Below are 22307 nucleotides of genomic sequence, written 5' to 3' on the forward strand. Positions count from 1 at the left end.
ACAACAGCCAAGTCCGGGCCAGGCCAAAACCAGGAGCTCAGAACTCAGTCTGGGTCTCCCACGTGGGCGGCAAGAACCCAAGTACTTGGGTTATCACTGCTGCCTACGGGGGTGCATTAGAAGGATATAAAATTGGGGCCGGCGCTGTGGCGCAGTGGGTTAACACCTTGGCCTGAAGCGCCCGCATCCCATGTGGGTGCCGGTTCAAGACCCAGGTGCTCCACTTCCTGTCCAGCTCTCTGTGTGTTCTCTCTCTCTCTCTCTCTCTCTCTCTCCTGATGTCTTCCTCCTGCTCATCACTCATGGAGGGTGCGTGCCATCTGAGGAGCCCACCACCCTGGCAGGGTGCCTGTGGATGGCCTCGGCCTCTTTCAGGACATACAGAGTCACACATCTACCACTGCACCCCCAAGGCCTGGAGTCAGTCGGCCTCCACACCCCAGCAACCACTCATCTGTTACCCATCCCCCAGGCCTGCCATTCCACAATGCCCCATGGACACACCACGCGATGCGCAGCCCTGGGTCCTGCCTTCTCATAGTCAGATGTGTCTGAGACTCACCTGGTGTTACACGAACCCCCTGCTCCTTGTTACCGCTTGTTCCAAGGTGTGGCTGCGCCACAGCGTCAGCATCCCCTGCTGAAGGCTGCCCTCAGCCATTGTGAGTGACTTGCAGGCAGCATCCACAGCACGTTCCTCTGGGTGCGTCTCCGTCAAAGGTGACAGGAAGCTTGCCTCCCAACGGCAGGCGCACTCAGCACTCACCAGCAGTGACCGGGCACTCTGCTGTGCGGGCCCCGCCAGCCTGGGCAGTGGCCAGCGCTTCCACTCAGCCATCCTGACGGTGCTGGTGGCATCTCACAGCAGCATCCTGGGCGTGCCTGCGTGTGACGCCGAGTCTGTCCACTGCCGCCCACACATCAGTGGACGTGTGACCACGGGGAAGGCCTCCAGCAGTGCCCAGCACACACACCTCTCCTTGTCTTGCTCCCCCTGAGCAGGGTCTCCTGCAAGGCTGTTTACTTTGGAAAAGTCCAATTTTTCACCTTTTCTTCTGCAGACTGAACCTTGGCTGCTGTGTCCACAAACTCACAGGGATGTTCTCCTACACTTGCTCCTGGGTTTTTAGTTTTACATTTTCCAATTAGCTCTATGAAATAAGGTGTGTTTTAAGCCCAGCATCCCTTACAAGAAAGGCAGTGAGTACCTGACAGGTAAACCGGCACTGCTCCAGACGGTCCCTGGCTGCCGCCGGGGCGCTCCACCGGGCTGGCCCCGCCCGGCCCTTCCCCACCCAGCTCAAGGAGAGCTGGCGTCCCCCGAGAAGGAGGGATTGTGAACACCCGCAGGACGTGCTGCAGTCTGCTGAGCCGTCACTCTAGCTTCCCCCATCACGTGGAGCACAATAAAAAGGAGTTACCCGAACGAAGACTGAAAACAGAAACACAGAGAACACAAGCCCACGAACCCTGTGGCTGGATCCAGTCACACAATCACTGCCCATTTCTCCACGCGTTCCTAAACGCTTAGTCCAGGGGGCAGGCCCTGGGGCACAGCAGCTCAGGCTGCTGCTTGGGACGCCTGCCGCCCATGCTGGTCGGCCGGTTCCAGTCCCAGCTACTCAGTTTCTGAGCCTGCCTGCTGATGGCCTGGGAAGGCAGGGGATGAGGGCCACGTGCTTGGGCCTCTGCACGGAGTGTCAGGCCCCTGTACCCTGGTTCAGGCCAGTGCATCCGGGGGAGGGGGAGGGGCAGGCCCGTTTCCTCCTGCACCTCTTCCACCTGCACCGGCTGGGATGAGACCCCTGCCAGGGCCCTGCTGGCCTGGCACTCGCCTCCATTGCCAGAAAACCTCCTTTCCTTCACCAGGAGACACCACCTAAGAAAGCCAGAGCTCCGCCCACCGGAAACAGGTCTCAGAAAAGAGCGGGGAGGGAGGTGGGTGTGGGAGCACCTTCTGCCCGGCAGTGCCCGTCCTCCCAGCTCACGCCAGACGCCGCACCGTTGGCCGTGACTGCGAGCGTCACTCTCACCTCTACGATGTCCTCCACGTTGAAGCGAACGTCGAACGCCAGCTCGATGTCGTGCTCCGGCAACACCGGGGCTCCTGTGGTTGGATTCCACCCCAAGCCACAGAGGACTCCAGTGTAGCGTTTTCCATCCCGATCAACCCTGGGAGAGATGTTGGAGACAGGGGTCATTCCACACCTGCTAAGGCCCTGACTTAGTGTGGTGGAAGCGACCAGGGAAGCCATCCAGCGCTCTGTGTCTTTTTCCAGTTCTTGCCCTAAATCACGAAGGGAGGGGTTCCAAGGACGGCAACCCGACATTCTCCCAGCCCAGAGCCACGCTTCTGACGCTGCATGGCAGATGAAGTGACGGGAGGCTGTGCATCACGTGTGGTGTTTTCCCACCCGGCACTCTTTCCGTGGGCTAACCCTCCATTCCTGGAGAAAGGGTAGCACGCACATCCAGGACTCGACACACAGGTCTCCCGTTCGCCTTCCCTCTCCCACGACACGATCCACGCCCCGGCGTCCTGTGGCTGCTGGCCCAGGACCCACAGCTCTCGGTGCTCTCTCGGCAGTCGCCCCAGGCCCATCTTCTCCACCTGTACTCCCACCTTCCAGAGAGCAAACAGGGCCAACTGCAGCTCCTGGGCGCCGTCTCTCGGGCCCCCACCCCAGCTTCCCTGCACCACGGAGCCTGACCCCGTGCCTCTGCCCCCAGGTCTCACTTCCCAGCCGCCACGTGCCAGTGGCTCAGCCCTGAGGCCAACAAGTAACCTGGAAGCGCGGGAGCCGCAGCCACTGCGGAACACACCGCACCACGAGCCTTGCTGGTTCCGACACTGCATCAGCTCAGACGTCTTCGCATCATTAAATCGATTTGTTTCCTCCAGCTTTACTGACCAAACTCCGTGGGCTTAAGGGGCACACGACACCCTAACTTACTCGGCTCATCCCGCAGTTTGATGGAAACGCAGGTAGTGTCCGCGCAGTCCGCGGCCCGCGCCGAGTCCTCAGGCTGCCCTCCTGCCCCTGCCCCGCAGCGTGCCGGCAGGGGACGCCAGGCGCGGTCCACCCTGAGGAGCTCCCTGGAGCCAGGGCCTGCCACACCGACGGCCAGACTGCTCTCTGCAGGAGGCGCTCCGCGTCACCTTCCACACACTTCACTTCACAGACACTCTGTAGACGGCCGTGACGAGTGACCGTCCTGCTGACGGCCCCAAGTGACAGCTTCCACCCTGCAACACCCACCGAGGGTGGCTCCGCCCCCGCAGCCCGTCCTCAGTGTCAAGGCCACGAGCGAGGAGCCCGCAGTGCCCACGTGAGCCTGGCAGCAGGGGAGGCCGTGGAGCACTCCGGATGTGCTTTCAACATACACTGAGCAGCGTTTAAAAACATCTTTCACAGACGGACACAGAGAGGGGCTCCCAATCACTGCTTACCCCCCAAGTGCCCACAACAGCCAGGGCTGGGCCGGGGCTGGGCCGGGGCAGAGGCTAGCAGTGGGGAACGCCATCGTGAGAGCCGGCGGACGGGCACAACAGGGCCCAGGCTCGCACACCCACACTCCAGCGAGTAAGCATGGCCTAAACCACAACTTAACAGGAGCCGGAGAGACGAGAAGGGCCCAGTTCCCCTTGCTCCAAGGAGGACTCCGCCTTCACGATCCCTGGACACAGCCCATCGGACCACACAGCGACGGACGCCCCCACACCATGCTAACCAGAGACGGGCCCCCACCCCACGCTAACCACACAGGGAAGGACGCCCCCACGCCATGCTAACCAGAGACGGGCCCCCACCCCACGCTAACCACACAGGGACGGACGCCCCCACGCCATGCTAACCAGAGACGGGCCCCCACCCCACGCTAACCACACAGGGAAGGACGCCCCCACGCCATGCTAACCACACAGGGACGGACGCCCCCACGCCATGCTAACCAGAGACGGGCCCCCACCCCACGCTAACCACACAGGGACGGACGCCCCCACGCCATGCTAACCACACAGGGACGGACGCCCCCACGCCATGCTAACCAGAGACGGGCCCCCACCCCACGCTAACCACACAGGGACGGACGCCCCCACGCCATGCTAACCAGAGACGGGCCCCCACCCCACGCTAACCACACAGGGACGGGCCCCCACCCCACGCTAACCACACAGGGACGGGCCCCCACCCCACGCTAACCACACAGGGACGGGCCCCCACCGCACGCTAACCACACAGGGACAGGCCCCCACGCCATGCTAACCAGGGACGGGCCCCCACCCCACGCTAACCACACAGGGACGTGCCCCCACCCCACGCTAACCACACAGGGACGGGCCCCCACCCCATGCCAGAGGAATAGCACTCGGGGAGGACAGCCCCTTGCAATGAAGACTCTCAGTGCTGTGCTGTGTGCCGCCCGCCGCCGGCTCTCTGAACAAACCCTGCTTCTCGCCTGACTGGACTGGCTCTGAAGCTCAAGTTCGAGAGCGGGGACGCTGTTTTTCTTTGCCAGAAATCCGATGAACAAATCCAGGTCTCGCCTGTGGGTGGCAGGGCAAGGTTTGCACTGGCAGGCGCCTCAGCAATCAAACCTCGCGATGCATCTTCTAGACCAAAACTGAAACCGCTGATCCCGGGAGACCGGCAGAGGCCCTCCCACGCACGGCGAGGCCGGCAGACCGGCAGAGGCCCTCCCACGCACGGCGAGGCCGGCAGACCGGCAGAGGCCCTCCCACGCACGGCGAGGCCGGCAGACCGGCAGAGGCCCTCCCACGCACGGCGAGGCCGGCAGACCGGCAGAGGCCCTCCCACGCACGGCGAGGCCGGCAGACCGGCAGAGGCCCTCCCACGCACGGCGAGGCCGGGAGACCGGCAGAGGCCCTCCCACGCACGGCGAGGCCGGGAGACCGGCAGAGGCCCTCCCACACACGGCGAGGCCTGCTGCAGACACGGGAGGGAGCAGTGTCCACAGGGCTGCTAGCCAACGTGCCGGGAGTCCTGACAGGCGCCCAGTGAGGACGCCGATCCTCTCCAAGGAAGCAGTCACGGCCGGGAACACCCGATACACGCCGCGTTCACCTGCCGCGTGCTGAACAGAAGCTGCAGAACCAACAGCATCTGCACCTGCTGTGCCTGCTCCCAGAGGACGCGTGCTGCGAAGCCCCCGCCCCCCCCCCCCCCCCCCCCCGCCGGCAGAGTCCACAAGCAGAGCAGGACGTGCACACTGCCCTCACGGTAAACCGTCCTGGGACAGCAAGAGAACGCTCGCCACACAGCCGCAGAGGCCAGACTGCGCCAGGCCAGCAACACATGGTGGGCCGGGGACGGAGCCCCAGGTGTCCCTCTCTCAACCTGTGCTCACCACCTAACACACTGACACGCGTCTTGGCCCTGCTCTTACAAACTGTGGGAACAAATCCAGCCGGTGCTGCCTCCACAGGCGGCGCGTGCAGCACGTGTGCAGCTCTCGCTGCCCTGCAATGGGCTGTCACTTCCAGTGACACAGGGTATGGACACAGGGTAACGACCCCGTGCACCTGGAGTCTGGGGGGAGCTGTGGCTGAGGCAACATTCTCACCGTGTGGCTTCTGGGGCCACAAAAGGGTGACATGGCTCCCACTGGCCCGGGCAGGCCCCAGCCAGCCCACGGAGAGCCTTCAACCAGCACCCAGCCTCCTGCTTCTCGGTCCCAATCCTCGCCCCGAAAAAGCAGGCTGTTGGCCAGCTTCTCCGCGGGGCCGTCGGTCGCCAGCCACAGCCCTGGGATGTCACTTACGCGCCCGGTCTCCTTCCAGGCCCTCCGTCGGGTCTCCGGCAGCTTTAACACAGACCCTGTGAGGCGGCTGTACCGGAGGAGCAGCTGCTGGAAGCACGGCGCCTCCCGGCCAGGCGCTGCCCTGCACCAACCCTGGCCTGACAGCCCAAGGCGGAGGCACAGAGGGCCCTCTGGTCACTGTGCCCAGCACCCACTGTCCTGAGACTGCTTCCCACCCTGGAGACGCCAGGACGGACGCTGACTGCTCTGCTTGTGCAGGGAACCACGTGGGGACCGCGAGCAGCAGGAAGTGAAGCCGTGCTGAGGCAGACGTGGGGCAGAGAACAGGGGCAGCCAGCACCCTCGTTCACGGGCAGAGGGCCAGGGCCGGGCCTCCCTGGCTCCCCTGGCAGGAAGTGAGGAGGAGGAGGGGAGGCAGGGAGCAACTCACCAGGCCAGGGCCAGGCCAAGAAAGGGGCCAGGGCCTTGACGGACATTTCTGGGCCTGCCAGTGGAGGGGACACGTAACCTCTTTCCCTTTTTAAGCTGAAACAAAAGGCTGAGGTAACTTCCTTCCCTCCTGCTCCTGTACACAGCGTGAGTCGGCAGTGCCATCGGCTGTGACAGGACGGTGACAGCCCCAGCGGGGAGCAGAGGACAGGCAGAGCACAGCCCCCTGCGTCCCGAGCGGGGGTGAGAGGGGACCACACATGGAAGAAAGCGGTGTGCGTGCGGGGCGTGGTGGACTGAGCGCCTGGGTGACAGCAGAGGAGATGGCTCGTCCTCTCGCGTTCGCAGCCGCGGCTGCCTCCCACTCGACGAATGGGGACGCACACACCACGCAGAGGCCCTCTGCCCACGGCGGCACCAGAGCTCTCCACTCGTTCAAGTTCCTTTCAACCGAGGAGCCACAACCCCAGCCCTGCACCGAGCGCCGCGGGCGGCTCACACACAAGCTTTCAAGGAACTGTCCGAGAACTTCCATTGGCACTTAGGAGACTTGCGACTAACACCCTATTCCTCCACTCCTTAAGAAGAAAAGAGTGAGCTCAGAGTCTGTCCAGCAACCAGGCCGGCAGGGGCCAGCACTGTGGAGCAGGAGGTTACGCCTCTGCGCAGCTCCAGCCATTGCGGCCATTTGGGGAGTGAACCAGCAGATGGAAGACCCTTCTCCACTCCCACCGTCTGTAACTCTGCCTCTCAAATAAATAAATAAAATCTTAAAAAAAAAAAAAAAAAAAAAAAAAAAAGCACAGGGTATCAGAAGCAGTTAGAGAGGAACTTGGGTTTGTGGCCACCAAGTCACCTGGGCCTGGCGTGAGGCACTCATAGGAACAGCACGCGGACGCACTGTGTCTACACAGCTGACACCCCCAGGACTCAGAAGAGAGCTCCATAGAGCCATCTACCCCACCCTTACTGCAACCTGGGAGACGCCAGCTGCAACAGCCACAGCAATGCATTCAGGACGGACAGAGCACAGGAGACGCACTGGCAATGGGACGGGACACTGCTCTGGACCTCACGTGGGATCAGTGATGTCAGCGTGCTCACATCTCTGGGAATTACAGCATGACAAGCACCCAGAAGTTATTATATACAATATAAGCAGGCTATAAACCACAAACGCCTGCCTGTCCACAGCCATGAACACACAATGACCTCCCAACCACACGGCCGCTCCGTGTCCATCCACTGCCCACCACCACCTGACGAGGCAGTTCTCGGGCACGCTGTCAAGTGACGGAGGATGCGTACATCAACGCCTGACCATCTATTAACGTTTGCCCACTCAGCTTTTCTAGGCAGTGCATACACATTTCTAAAGAACCATGCACACGCATGGACATACACACACACATTTGCAACTAAGTTAAAAAGCACTGCGCAGGGCCAGCGCCGTGGCACAGTAGGTGACGCCACCTCCTGCCGCGCCAGCATCCCACTAGAGTGCCCAGTTTGAGCCCCGGCTGCTCCACTTCTGGTCCAGCTCCTGCTAATGTGCCTGGGAAAGCAGCAGCAGAAGGCCCAAGTGTTTGGGCCCCGCACCCATGTGGGAGACCCAGAAGAAGCTCCTGGCTCCTGGCTCTGGCCTGGCCCAGCCCTGGCCATCGCAACCATCTGGGGAATGAACCAGTGGATGGAAGAGATCTCTCCCCTCCCCCAACTCTTTCAAATAATAAATCTTAAAAAAAAAAAAAAAAAAAGCACCACACATGTCAGAGATTTCAGTATCATTCTAAACAGCATGACGGAGGGACTGAGCAAACAGTACCTTCCCCCAGCTCCACCAGCTGGGTCTGCCAACAGCCCCCTGGCCCACAACGGACTAGGAAACAAAGGTGGGACGCACAGCCATCAAGACCAGGGAGCCTGCCTCCCCCATCGGAGTGCTTGGTTTAAGTCCTAGCTCTTCCACTTCTGCTCCACTTCCTGCTGAGGTGGACCCTGGGAGGTCGCAGGGGGTGGCTCAAGTCTGTGGGCCCTGCCCCCACATGGGAGACCTGGAATGAGCTCCTGGCTCCTGGCTTCAGCCTGGCTCAGCCCTGGCTGTTGTGAGATGGGAGATCTCAATCTGTCTATTTTAAATAAAAATGGAATTAATTTTGAAAAAGAATAAGGCAATTTGCCATCGCCCACTCCCCTACTTCTGCAAGTGCTGAGGCCGCCAGAACACGGGCCCTGAAGCCCAGAGCCTGGTCCTTTCCTGGCCCCTTCCCCAGGGTGCGAAGCTCACGCGGCCACACAGGTGTCTGGCGCCAGCCGCACAGCTGCTGCTAGGCACCCTCCCCTGCACTCACTGCAACCACGGACAGGGGCACAGGTGACGCACGTGCAGGCTGATCCTACTTCCTCCGACCCTGGGCCTAGCCCTGGGCTTGATTTCTTCTGCCACACTTTCGGCTGAGGCGCTCAGTGATCGAGTACCTGCTAAGGCCTCACAGCTTCTCCCTGAAGGACGTCCACCACGGATGCCCCACCCCACCCAGCCCAGTACCTTAGCTCCATCACGGGCGCGAACAGCATGCTGAGGATGGCGGGGAGGCCGGGGATCTGAGGCATCAGGGAGGTCTCTCTCAGCAGCATGGTGGAGCCTGCCAACAGGCATGTGGTCAGTGCTGCCCAACGCACCCCTCCCACCAGCCCTGCTGGGCCTCCGGGGCTGTCCCCCAGCCTGACCACCGCCCCCTACGGGACGCCCACACATCTGGCCCGCTTGGGGACACTTTTCCTGTGTCCTCAACAGGCCGTCAGGGCCTCCCAGAGCAGAGCGTGGATTTATTCTCCTTTGTGCCAGTGAGCGGAACGAGTGAAGCCCAAGGACTCAATTATGCCCGCATCTTTGCATAAGCGCTGAAGCGGAAACGCCCCAGTTCTCCGACTGGCTTCAGCCGGCGCTCAGAGACCAGCCTGACGGGTGCACCGAGCGCGAGCCTGTCCACCGACAACAGGACTGAGAGACCAAACCCTCGGGTACCAGTTGCGTTGACTGACAGGGACGCCGCGACCAGCATCCTCTGGTGGGGGTCGGCCGGCGCGTCGCTGATGACGACGGAGTTGATGCTCTCCTTCTCGATCCAGACACACCTGAGGCACAGCGGGCAGCAGCTGGGCGCAGAGCTCTGGCCAGGCAGCCTGCCCAACCTCCCCAAGTGCATCTCAAAACAGGGCGCAGGCACAAAGGCCCCAACCTCCAGCCCACTGCTCTGGGAGGACGCCCCAACCTCCAGCCCACTGCTCTGGGAGGACGCCCCAACCTCCAGCCCACTGCTCTGGGAGGACGCCCCAACCTCCAGCCCACTGCTCTGGGAGGACGCCCCAACCTCCAGCCCACTGCTCTGGGAGGACGCCCCAACCTCCAGCCCACTGCTCTGGGAGGACGCCCCAACCTCCAGCCCACTGCTCTGGGAGGACGCCCCAACCTCCAGCCCACTGCTCTGGGAGGACGCCCCAACCTCCAGCCCACTGCTCTGGGAGGACGCCCCAACCTCCAGCCCACTGCTCTGGGAGGACGCCCCAACCTCCAGCCCACTGCTCTGGGAGGACGCCCCAACCTCCACCTCCAGCGCAGGTTCCCTTCCGCCCCCAGCCCCACGCCAGTGGAGGGGACTCGCGCGGGCCGCCCAGCGTCCGTCTGCATGCATGCGGAGTGCCCACAGCTCTTGAGAGGATGCAGGCCTGGACACCAGCGTTTCTAACAGGCTCCAGAGGGCCGCACTGCTGGTCCCCAGACGGTGCCTTGAGGAGCCGGGGCTCAAGCCGAGTGAGTCTCCAAATACACACGGGTAGGGCTCCCAGGCCTAAAATGCGGCGTGCGGCGCTGGCCCCGTCCCACACCCCCTCGGGCCTCCCAGCTCCTCTGTCACGCTGCGCCCACCTGAGCACTCCCCGTGCAAGCGCCAGCCCCACTCAACCTCCACCCCATCTCCTGACACCTGCACCTTGGCCGGCTCCTGCAGCCTGCAGGCTTCAGATTTCTCTGGGAAAGCGCCCTGACCCTGGTGTGGTCAGAGCCCTCCAAAGGCTTCCATGATATCCTGGGTCCCTGGCAAGACCCCATCACTCTGGGCTGTCACCTCCAGCTGCCTTTGGACCCACGACTGCGGAGCAGTGACAGCACGGGGCCCACAAGCTTCCCGACGCCGGCACTCATACTCGGCTTAACAGTCACAGCAGCAGCAAGACGAAGGCTGTGGCGAGAGACGCTCAGCACCGCCTCGCACAGAGCCAAAGGAAAAGACGACCTCGGCCAAGCGCAAGGAGGGAAGCTGGCAGGGCGGGAGAAGGCGGGCGTCACGGCAGCTCAGCCAGGATGGCGCCTTGACAAGGTCTGGGTCTAGAGGCGCAGAGGAAAACCCCACGGGAGACGTCAGCTACTCCTACCTGAACTTGGATATCCTCGTCAGACTGTGACACTTCAGCTCGTAAGGGTTAAACGGCCCATGGAGTATCACCTGCACACAACACAGGGCGTTACCAGCGAGCAGACGCCACTGGACACGGCTAACAGCCCACCGAGCGGCTTATGCTTTCAGAAAGCTACATCTGGATCACGTCTCCAAGATTCAGGGAGACAAAGCCCTTCACGACGCTGTTCTGGGACGCAGCGGATTCCTCCCAGCGAGTTCACACGTTCTTCCAATCACATACAAAAAGGGGCTTGGGCCAAAAAAGGCAACCCTGTTAAGTGTTTTAGGCAAAGTAGTCGGTATTCCTGGCACTGCACAGACCAGCTGGCGTGAGCCCAACAGGCAGGGCAGCGGAGGCAGGCGTCCCTGGGGCTCCCGCAGGAGGGCCCGGGACACGGCAGGGTTTGGCCAGACAGCAGCGCGCAGCTCTGCTCACACTCCAGCCCCCTGCACGTGCGCAACCTGGCGGCAGCAGGTGGCAGCTCAGCGATCCGGGTCCCTGCCACCCCCTTGGGGGACCTGGATTGAGTTCCCAGCTCCTGGCTTTGGCCCCAGGATTGAACCAGCAGATGGAAGACCTCTGCCTTTCAAGTACATATACCTTTTTAAAAAGTGAACACACAGCACTGCCCTGAGCTTTTCTTCAAACCTCATTAGCACGGACCCCTCTCCCTTCAGCTCCCCGCCTGCGCCCGACCCCGCGTCACCTTGCAGGTGGGGGCTCCCAGCCTGTTGGAAGAGAAGCTCTCCAACAGAACGCGGATCAGCTGCTTCCCGTCGTCCTGCGCGGCAGACGGCACACACCCGTCCAGCACGCCCTCCGCCGACTTGGAAAAGTGCGCCTTGAGTGCCTCGTGGCTTTGCTGCAGCAACGAGCAGAGTTTGCCTGGTTAGGAGGAACCTGCACTTACGGCACCTTACCCAACCTAGGCCAAGCCGCGGCGTGAGCCCATTCGGATGGCTGCGTCGTCAGGCAGCACGGAGATAACCCGCTCACGTCCTCTTTAAAATTCAGCCAACAGAACCAAGTCGGGCTTTGCTAACTTTCAGCCACAGAGAACTCAGATGGAGAGACTCTGACAGCTGCTCCAGCTGGGAATGCGCGGGCCCTCAGGGGCTCCCCAGGGCACAGGAGGCGCTGGGCTGCAGGCACGCCCTCCCAGCACCCTGCATCTCCAGCAGAGAGCACACAGTGCAGTGAGAGGCCCAACAGCAGCGAGGTGGCCCCTCTGAGGCCCCTCTGAGGCCCCGGACCGAGAAAATGACACTGGAAGTGCTTGAGTCATTAGCTGAAAACAACTTGGAAATGCCTGACACACGTGACCTCCCACTAGGAAGCTCCTGGAATCCGTTCTGTGAGGCTCCGATACAGAACATTTCACAACCGATTTCCACTGTCAGAAGAACTAAAAATGCTAAATAGGAAACCAGTAAAAACAATATCCAGCCAGGGTCATTGACCTCAGAGAAATCTCCAAGATTGGGGAAAAAAACACTGCTCACTGGCCAGCACTCGGGAGGCAGAGAAGCACCTCGGGGCTCCGCGTCTCTCACACACACACACACTCACTCCCACACACACACACTCACTCACACACACACACTGCCCCTCACACACACACACTGCCCCTCACACACATTGATACACTGCCCCTTACACACACACACTCACTCACACACACACACTGCCCCTCACACACACACTGCCCCTCACACACACACTGCCCCTCACACACACACATTAACACACTGCCCCTCACACACACACTGCCCCTCACACACACACACTGCCCCTCACACACACACACTGCCCCTCACACACACTCACACTGCCCCTCACACACACACTGCCCCTCACATACACACATTAACACACTGCCTCTCACACTCACACTGCCCCCCCACACTGCCCCTCACACACACTCACACTGCCCACACACACACTGCCCCTCACACATACACACTGCCCCTCACACACACACTGCCCCCCACACACACTGCCCCTCACACACACACACTGCCCCTCACACACTCACACACTGCCTCCCCACACTGCCCCTCACACCCACACACACTGCCCCTCACACATACACACTGCCCCTCACATACACACATTAACACACTGCCTCACACACACTCACACTGCCCCCCACACACACTGCCCCTCACACACACTCACACACTGCCCCTCACATGCACACTCACACTGTCCCTCTCACACTCACACACTGCCCCCCACACTCACACACTGCCCCTCACATGCACACATTGATACACTGCCCCTTACACACACACACTCCCTCACTCACACACTGCCCCTCACACACACAGTCACACACACACTGCCCCTCACACTGCCCCTCACACACACAGTCACACACACTCACACTGCCCCTTACTCACACACTGCCCCTCACATACTGCCCCCTCACACACGCACACACTCCCACACTGACCCCTCACACACACACACACACTCACACTGCCCCCCCACACTCACACTGACCCCTCACACATGCACACACTCATGCTCACATGCTCACTCCCCACTCACATTTACACACGTGCTCACACTCAGGCTCACACACGCACACGCGTGCCCGCACTCCCAGGTGGAAGCACTCACTTTCGACTCGTACGACTCCTCTGTGAGCTCCGCGTAGCCCTCTCCGATGAGAACGTCTCTGATGTTCACGGCGTCCTGGGCCCCCGAGCAGCGGTACACGTCCACGTGCAGCACGCTGTGCACCACGGAGAAGACCTTCACGAGCAGCGGGCAGCCGCTCACCAGGGAGGCGAACCGCCCGCTGGCCCCGCCGCTCCAGTGCTCCCCACACACCAGAGACTTGGCCGAGGGTCGCATTTTGCAAACTTTAAACTCCAAAGCCTGCAGCAAAGCAAAGCCGAAGTGGGTTCCTCAGCGGGTGAACCCCGTCCCAGGCGCCAGCGAGAAGCAACCTGCGTGTGTCCGCGTCACCGTCTCCTGAAAACCCGACTCAAAGGAATCTGGGGGCAGTGAGAACTTCCCAGTTCAGGGAGCCTGGTTCTCTTTCCTTTCGTCTTGTTTTTACGTGGAGGCTGGCAGGGAGCCGGTGCTGTGGCAGTGAGTTGGCTGCCGTCTGCGGCTCTGGCTGGCATCCCTTGAGGACCAGCTCATGTCCCGGCTGCTCCCCTGCTTCCCTGGGAAAGCAGCAGGAGATGACACGGGAGACCCGGAGAAGTCCCAACTCTAACTCTGCCTTTCAAATACATAAATCTTTAAAAGAAAGAAGAAAGAAGAAAAGAAAATGGCACAGAAGTAAAACAGTATTTTTTGGCTAAGTTTGGAACCCTCCACATATTTTAACTCACTCCAAAAACAATATGGCAACCTACCTACAGCAATTATCTCTTCTGAAACAACGGAAACCAGACGTGGTGAGTATGCCCCTCCCCTCCCCCCCCCCGCCCACCGTGCACTGCGGGGGAGGGGAGATGTGCGACCTGCAGGTCCCTGCCAGCAGCCACCGCCCACTGCGCTCTGCTGGCCTCACCTGAAATGGGAGTTCCAGAAACTGACTCGGAATCTCCATGAGAAGACTGAGGGCCACGTGCGCCCGATTGCCGTAATCTACGAAGAACACCTGGGGACAGAGTGTGCAGAGGGCTCCGGGCAAGGTGCTGGGCCGGCAAGCAGGGAGTCGCGTGGCCTCAGCAAAGCACGACTCCCAGCAGCCCGAGCTCAAACCCCTCTGCCACCACTGTCGTTCCCTCCCATGTCTAAGTTCCACCTGGAGCTACTACACATTTCCTACAAACTGCTGGGTGATGTTACGGAAAAACATACCTCCGCAGAGTTTCCAGAAACATAAAGGATTTGGGCTCTAAAGTAGCTTTCTTTATCGAGATCGGCAAAAGGGGCCAGGCAGACCAGGTCTGGATGTGGGTGAACTGGCAGCGGCACCAGCTTCAGCCGGTTTATTTCAGCAGTCAGCTTCTTCAGAATCTCTGAGTTTCTTTCATCAATCCTATATCCCCAGAAGTGCCCCACCTCAACCACCTGAAAAGGAGAGAGGAGTGGGGACAAAGTCTCGAGGGTGGCGCTCAGCACCCAGGTCGGCCACAGGACTTCAACAGGTGCAAGCAGGGGAGGGAGGTGTGGGCCACACCCCTCCACGGAGGCACCAGACCCATGAGCACACAGATACTGAGAGCCCTGGGAGCTACAAAGCACCGTCTTGGGTTAGCCCAGATGACAAGCCGCCATGCCAGGGCCTGCAGCGCCCTCCTGGGTAGCCAAGGGCCCCCGCGAGCAGGGCTGTTCCCACCTGCCTGGAATCCAGAGAGGACAAGTGTTCTCAGTGAAACTCCGTTTGAAAGGAGTAAAAGCCATACCCACATAAAGTAATAAAGGGGCAATGCTAGTTTCGCTGCCATAATCTGAATTAGAGGCGTATATCATTATGCCAGTTAGCACTGTTACCTCTATCTTGTTACATCGGATTAGTCTCCCATTAAGTGTACTCCGCCTTTAAAAATTAACTTTGCTTCTGGAGTGAATGTCTCTTCCGCTTTCCCCCTCAGCCAGGTTTCCTGCACAGGACAGTAAGCCAGGCTCCCACGGCTGTGAGGTCTGAACTCGCGTCGTGGCCACACATGGCACGCGGGGCTCACCTCTGTGACGGCGACACTCAGGAGGAGGTCTGAGACTGTCCGCGACCTGTCCGATGTGTTAAACGAGACTTGCATTGCATCTACCGTCTGCTTCTGGAAGTCCACATTCACCCTAGAGTACGTGTTTAACAACATAAAACGTTACAAAAACAAACACCACACTTGTACACACTCTTCTAATACTTGTGCAAGACAAGAGCCCTGTAGTGAGCACCCAGGCCAGAGATGACAGACAGGACCTCCCCCGAGCACTGAGCTGGGCTGCCCTCCAGGGACACCACAGGCCAAGCTGTGGACAGCCACCCTCGAGGCACACCTTCTGACCCGGGGTCCTGCAAACATTCCCTAGCTTGTGATTCCAGGGGTGGCTTTGACTTTTAGAAACCTATGAAAATCCTCACTTGGGGCCACCACTGTGGCACGGTGGGTCAGCCCCCCATCTACAACACCAACATCCCACCCATACGGCGCTGCTTTCAGTCCTGGCTGCTCCACTTCCCTGTTGATCCAGCTCCCTGCTAATGTGCCTGGAAAGCAGCAGAAGATGGCCTGAGTCTTTGGGCCCCTGTGCTCACGTGGGAGACTGGGATGGGGCTCCAGGCTCCTGGCTTCAGCCTGGCCCAGCCCTGGTCACTGAGGTCATTTGAGAAGATAAACCAGCAGGTGGAAGATCGATCTCTCTCTCTCTCCCTCCTCTTCCCTCCCTCTCCCTCCCTTTCCCTTCCTCCCTCTCTCTCTCCCCCTCTAACTCTGCCTTGCAGTATATAAAAACACCTTTTAAAAAAGAAGTATCCATGATCAGCTCAATGCTCCGTGAGAAAACACAAGCCTGGTCGTCTAGGAAACCCAAGACCACAGTTCATCCTTACGAGGCATGAAGGGTGAACACCGGGGTTCTGGGATGTGACACACAAGCTCGATAGGAGTGTAATTTTGTTTTTCTAATACTTTTATTCTCAAATGAGAGAAAGAACCATCAGAGAGCTGGTGAGCAACCAGGCAGTGCCCAGCTCAGTTACAGATGCCAGGACCACGCTTGAGCAAAGCCGCACGGCATTCTCCGTGCCAAACACGGAACCCACCGCACGCCTCACCCTGGACCACAACGCCACACACGGCACGAACCTGGATGGAACATGTGCCCTCTCCTCTGACCCTCAGAACCCAGCCAAGCTCCTCTGGGAATCAGAAGGGAAATCAACGTGAAATTTAATCCTTATTACTTCAACCCAAAGGTACCTAAGTGATCACACTCCATCCTCTCGATAACTCGAACAGGCGGTGCGCCGGTGGAGCCCGCCCGCCCTCAGCTGGAACATACCTGGTGCTCCTGAGCTTCGACACAGCCCCGCCTTGCACCTTCCCTTCAATCTCCTCAGCCGAGTGGACACTGAGCTCCAGGGCCACTTTCAGCTGGGACATCTTGACCGCCATGTACACTGCAGGGAGAGTTTTAAACCTCTCTGTTGGGTTACGTGAGAACTCCACAAAGGCTCTGCTCCACAAACACAAATTAAAAATACACTCATCAGGCATCTGATAAAAAAAACTGTATGTCTACTTCTCTCAAGATTAGACAGAAATTCTCATGGTCACTTCTCTCGTCAAAATGCCAGCAACTCTTCATTGCACCACTTGTCAGTACTGACTTACAGGAAAACTGTCCACGTGTGGACAGTGAGTTGTGACAGCGGGGACGGGAGCCATGGTGACAGTGGGGACAGTGAGTTATGACAGCGGGGACGGGAGCTATGGTGACAGTGGGGACAGTGAGTTATGACAGCAGGGACGGGAGTTATGGTGACAGTGGGGACAGTGAGTTATGACAGCAGGGACGGGAGCTATGGTGACAGTGGGGACAGTGAGTTATGACAGCAGGGACGGGAGTTATGGTGACAGTGGGGACAGTGAGTTATGACAGCAGGGACGGGAGCCATGGTGACAGTGGGGACAGTGAGTTATGACAGCGGGGACGGGAGCCATGGTGACAGTGGGGACAGTGAGTTATGACAGCGGGGACGGGAGCCATGGTGACAGTGGGGACAGTGAGTTATGACAGCGGGGACGGGAGCTATGGTGACAGTGGGGACAGTGAGTTATGACAGCAGGGACGGGAGTTATGGTGACAGTGGGGACAGTGAGTTATGACAGCAGGGACGGGAGCTATGGTGACAGTGGGGACAGTGAGTTATGACAGCGGGGACGGGAGCCATGGTGACAGTGGGGACAGTGAGTTATGACAGCGGGGACGGGAGCTATGGTGACAGTGGGGACAGTGAGTTGTGACAGCGGGGACGGGAGCTATGGTGACAGTGGGGACAGTGAGTTATGACAGCGGGGACGGGAGCTATGGTGACAGTGGGGACAGTGAGTTCTGACAGCGGGGACGGGAGCTATGGTGACAGTGGGGACAGTGAGTTATGACAGCAGGGACAGGAGTTATGACAGCGGGGACGGGAGCTATGGTGACAGTGGGGACAGTGAGTTATGACAGCGGGGACGGGAGCTATGGTGACAGTGGGGACAGTGAGTTATGACAGCGGGGACGGGAGCTATGGTGACAGCGGGGACAGGAGCTATGGTGACAGTGGGGACAGTGAGTTATGACAGCGGGGACGGGAGCTATGGTGACAGTGGGGACAGGAGTTATGACAGCGGGGACAGGAGCTATGGTGACAGTGGGGACAGTGAGTTATGACAGCGGGGACGGGAGCTATGGTGACAGTGGGGACAGTGAGTTATGACAGCGGGGACGGGAGCTATGGTGACAGTGGGGACAGGAGTTATGACAGCGGGGACAGGAGCTATGGTGACAGTGGGGACAGGAGTTATGACAGCGGGGACGGGAGCTATGGTGACAGTGGGGACAGTGAGTTATGACAGCGGGGACGGGAGCTATGGTGACAGTGGGGACAGTGAGTTATGACAGCGGGGACGGGAGCCATGGTGACAGTGGGGACAGTGAGTTATGACAGCGGGGACGGGAGCTATGGTGACAGTGGGGACAGGAGTTATGACAGCGGGGACAGGAGCTATGGTGACAGTGGGGACAGTGAGTTATGACAGCGGGGACGGGAGCTATGGTGACAGTGGGGACAGTGAGTTATGACAGTGGGGACAGTGAGTTATGACAGTGGGGACAGTGAGTTATGACAGCGGGGACGGGAGCTATGGTGACAGTGGGGACAGTGAGTTATGACAGTGGGGACAGTGAGTTATGACAGCGGGGACGGGAGCTATGGTGACAGTGGGGACAGTGAGTTATGACAGTGGGGACAGTGAGTTATGACAGCGGGGACAGGAGCTATGGTGACAGTGGGGACAGTGAGTTATGACAGCAGGGACAGGAGTTATGACAGCAGGGACGGGAGTTATGGTGACAGTGGGGATGCTGAGTTACGACAGTGGGGACGGGAGTTATGGCCAATAGCGGGAATGGTGAGTTATGGCGACACTGGGAATGGGGAGTTATGGTGACAGTGGGGATGTTGAGTTATGATGGTTGGGACAGTGAGTTATGACAGTGGGGACAAAGTTATGGCGATGAGAGTTATGACGGTGGGGATTAGGGAGTTGTGATCACAGCAGGGACAGCAAGTTATACATCATGAAACCAAAGCCAGGCTCCATCCTGGAGCGGCCGGGACTCGAACCAGTGCTCACATGGGATGCCAGCACTGCAGGCGGCAGCTTTACCCGCTAGGCCACAGGCCTGGCCCCCTGAGTCTCTCTTAGAAACAGCTTCCTCTAGCTCCTAAACCACACTTTCAGGTTCTGCACCTGCCACCTGCAGACATGCCACAGCAGTCCCCTTCTCACAGGTCCAGCACCCAGCCACCTCGCTCGCCAGCCGGCAGCCAGCTTCTGGAATCCGCCCTCCCACTGCCGGCCCCCTGTGGTCTTGGCTTTGGATCACTGCAACCACACAGCGCAGAGGAGAACACTCAGGTCCCCACGCGCCCGCCTCTTCATGTTCACACTCCCAGGCGGCCACAGAAGGCCACCCAAAGGCAGTGCTGCCCCCCAGGGACACAAGTTAGCTCCCGTCCAGGATGGCTGTGCAGGCCCTCCATGGCCCCAACCCCAAGCCTTGCACTAATGTTCCCCTAGACATGTCTATACGGTGGGAGGAAGAGGCACCTGCACCCTGCTCTTCAGGCTGCCCCCCAAGGAGTGCAGTCCCTCATCTTCTGGTCACCACCTGTGCTGGCCTAGGACCGCCTCACAGCACTGCCACCAGCGCGGCCGGCAGAACGCGGTCCTCTCACCCGAACACTGCCCCGGCATTGTGCCACGAATAAACAGCGGTGACATATAAACAAGCCCTAGAAACGGGTGCCGAGCGGGAAGAACACAAACGCACACAGCCCGGGGCAGCCGTGCAGGGCAGCGAGGAGACCTGCAAGGGCCCGGACGCCTGCCGCTCAGCTCAGCTGGGGCAGCCATGCGCACGGAAGCCCCACCATGGTGCGGGCTGTTGGCATGCAAGATGGCGGTTTAATCCGAGACTTCACATACAGAACTAAGCACTCTCCAGTATGTAACTTGTTAGGATATTTAGGAAAATGTCAGCTGCCTTCGGTGTAATTCACTAAATTTGGGGCCAGTGTTGTGGCATAACGGGTGAAGCTGCCGCCTGAGATAGCTCCATCCCACACGAGTACTGGTTCAGGTCCCGGCTGCTCCACTTCCCAGCCAGCTCCCTGCTAATGCACCCGGGAAAGCAGCAGAGGGCCCGAGTCCCTGGGCCCCTGCACCCATGTGGGAGACCCAGAACAAGCTCCAGCTCCTGGCTTCAACCTGGTGCAGCCCTGGCCATTGTGGCCATCTGGGGAGTGGACCAGCAGATGGGAGCCCTCTCTCTCTCTCTCTGACTCTCAGGGCCGCAGTGCTGCCCCCACGCACGGTGCAGAGATGGCGTCTCGGCACTGGCAACAACACGCACGACTTACTTTGCGCCGTCGAACACGATGGACTTGACTTGGCCGCACTGTCTGAAGAGGGACTGCAGCTGCTTGTAGTAGAGGAATCCGTAGGGAGGGATGTGCTTCAGCTGCAGACCGACAGGGCCCTCAGACACCCTGCGCCGCGCGCCCCACCCGCAGCCGTCACCCGCCCTGCTGACGCGGCCCAGCGGTCACTGCTGGCTCATCTGACCTCGCACTCATCAAGCTACGTTCGTTCATCTTTTTAAAGCATGACAGGAAAGCGCTCGCCTCCCAGGTGGGGCGGGGCTCCCACTTCTCAAAGGCCTCTGCAGCCAGGAGACGCCCACCTGCCCTCCACCGTGGCCAGGAGGGCAGCAGGGGCGGAGAGAAGGCTCCGCCTCAGGGCCCAGGCTCTCGTCTGGAGCCTGCCTAGGAAGGGAAAGGATGTCCCCGAGACTCAACAGCCACTCAGGAGAGGGCTGGTGCGAGGCCGCCTCCCCCAGGCAGGAAGCAAAGCAGGAGGGGGCATCCGCTGGAGGACTGGCAGGGGGCACTGGGGACCCGCAGGAGAGCTGGGCTCCGAGCCCCTCCCAGCCCTGCCCCAGGCCCTGACTTCTGCACTTCCCTTCCGCAACAGCAGTGGTGCCAGCAACCCCAGAAGTAAAAACTGGCAATGACCAAGCACCTGTTCTATGCCAGGAACCAGCTTCACCACACGCTGCTCATCCCTTATCACGGGCCCAGACCAGAGCCACGCGATCCAAGGTCAGCCAGTCCCGCACCCCCACCCCCACCCCCACCAATCAAGGCTCGGCTCCAGCTGACTCACAGCTGCCGGGATTAAACAAGCAGCCCCCCGCGGTGGTGCCGTGGCCAGCGCCTGTGGCTGAGGGCGCTGTTCACCCAAAAGCACCTGCTGCTGAAATGCCGACCTCCAGGCCACACTTTCCAATTCAGACTCGTGAGGTCCTGGAACTTGAACTTAAACAAAACCCTGCCCAGGAGATCCCTGCTGCGAGCGGCAGACCCGAGCTGTCGCGCAACAGCACTGCACTCTGTGTGACCGAAGTCGTTACTCTACCAAGAGCCCAACCCTTCCAGACAGCAGCTGATGGGAACAGGGGAGGGGCATGGAGAGGGTGAAAGGAAGGCACGAGCAGCCAGGTCTGGGAAGGCCAGGCAGGCTCCACGTTCACTCTGGGCACAGCACAGCCTGTGCCAGCCAGGGAGCGGGCCACACCCCGGGACGGCCGCCACGGCACCCACCACAATGGTTGTCTTCGGGTCTTTGCCAGCCAGCTCGCGCACCGCCATCTCCTCATCTGGCTGTCCGAAAGTGAAGTAATTTGGATAGAAAGCACCTGCCAAGACAACCTGCAGGAGAAAGGTGCGCCCCGCGGCGCCGCCCGCTCTCACCTCAGCCCAGCCCCGAGGGCCGCGTCCAGGCAGGCGTGGTTCCCAGGCGGCTGCCTGCGGGACGGACACCTCACACAGTCTACAAGGCAGCGTGAGACTGGCAGGAGGTCCAGGCAAGAGCACACACAGCTCCACACGCAGCACCCAGAGGGGCAGCACCCCCACCCAGGGCCCCGCCCCTGCCCAGCTGTTCAGGAGAAACCCCTCAGGACACTGCCAGGGCACTTCTTCTTCTAATTTTTTCGTTCATTATTTGAAAGGAAAAGTTAGAGAGGGAGAGGTCGTCCATCTGCTGGTTCACTCCCCAAACAGCCTCAATAGCCAGGGCTGGGCCAGGCCAAAGCCAGGTGTCAGGAGCATCTTCTGGGTCTTCCATATGTGGTGCAGGGGCCCAAGCACTTGGCCACCCTCTGCTGCTTTCCCAGGCACATTAACAGGGAGCTGGATCGGAATGGAGCGGCCGGGACTTGAACCAGTGCCCACATGCGGTGGTGGCTTAACCCACCACACCACAATGCCAGCTCCTCTCATTCACTTCTAAAAAGTATCTAAGGGTCTCTTCTTTGATACAAACTCCCTGTTTGAAGACACCCCCAGCCCAGGACCTCTGGCCCAGCCTGCAGGTGATCTGTACCCAGAG

General features: G+C 60.0%; 1 protein-coding gene across 1 annotated transcript in view; it reads right to left on the minus strand.

Moving 5' to 3' along the window:
• TDRD9 (tudor domain containing 9) overlaps positions 1 to 22307 on the minus strand; it is an 84185-nt gene that overhangs the window by 871 nt on the left and 61007 nt on the right. Inside the window, exons 22-34 of the mRNA XM_062181869.1 lie at positions 21518 to 21625; positions 20276 to 20376; positions 16645 to 16818; positions 15324 to 15435; positions 14497 to 14709; positions 14204 to 14293; positions 13297 to 13557; positions 11378 to 11533; positions 10645 to 10715; positions 9239 to 9348; positions 8759 to 8855; positions 2003 to 2172; positions 1422 to 1432 (exon numbers count right to left, since the gene is read on the minus strand). Coding sequence (XP_062037853.1) covers positions 1422 to 1432; positions 2003 to 2172; positions 8759 to 8855; positions 9239 to 9348; positions 10645 to 10715; positions 11378 to 11533; positions 13297 to 13557; positions 14204 to 14293; positions 14497 to 14709; positions 15324 to 15435; positions 16645 to 16818; positions 20276 to 20376; positions 21518 to 21625 — 1674 coding nt within the window. The remainder of the gene's footprint in view (positions 1 to 1421; positions 1433 to 2002; positions 2173 to 8758; positions 8856 to 9238; positions 9349 to 10644; positions 10716 to 11377; positions 11534 to 13296; positions 13558 to 14203; positions 14294 to 14496; positions 14710 to 15323; positions 15436 to 16644; positions 16819 to 20275; positions 20377 to 21517; positions 21626 to 22307) is intronic.

Source organism: Lepus europaeus, chromosome 22, assembly GCF_033115175.1.
Source record: "Lepus europaeus isolate LE1 chromosome 22, mLepTim1.pri, whole genome shotgun sequence".
NCBI classification, from domain to species: Eukaryota; Metazoa; Chordata; class Mammalia; order Lagomorpha; family Leporidae; genus Lepus; species Lepus europaeus.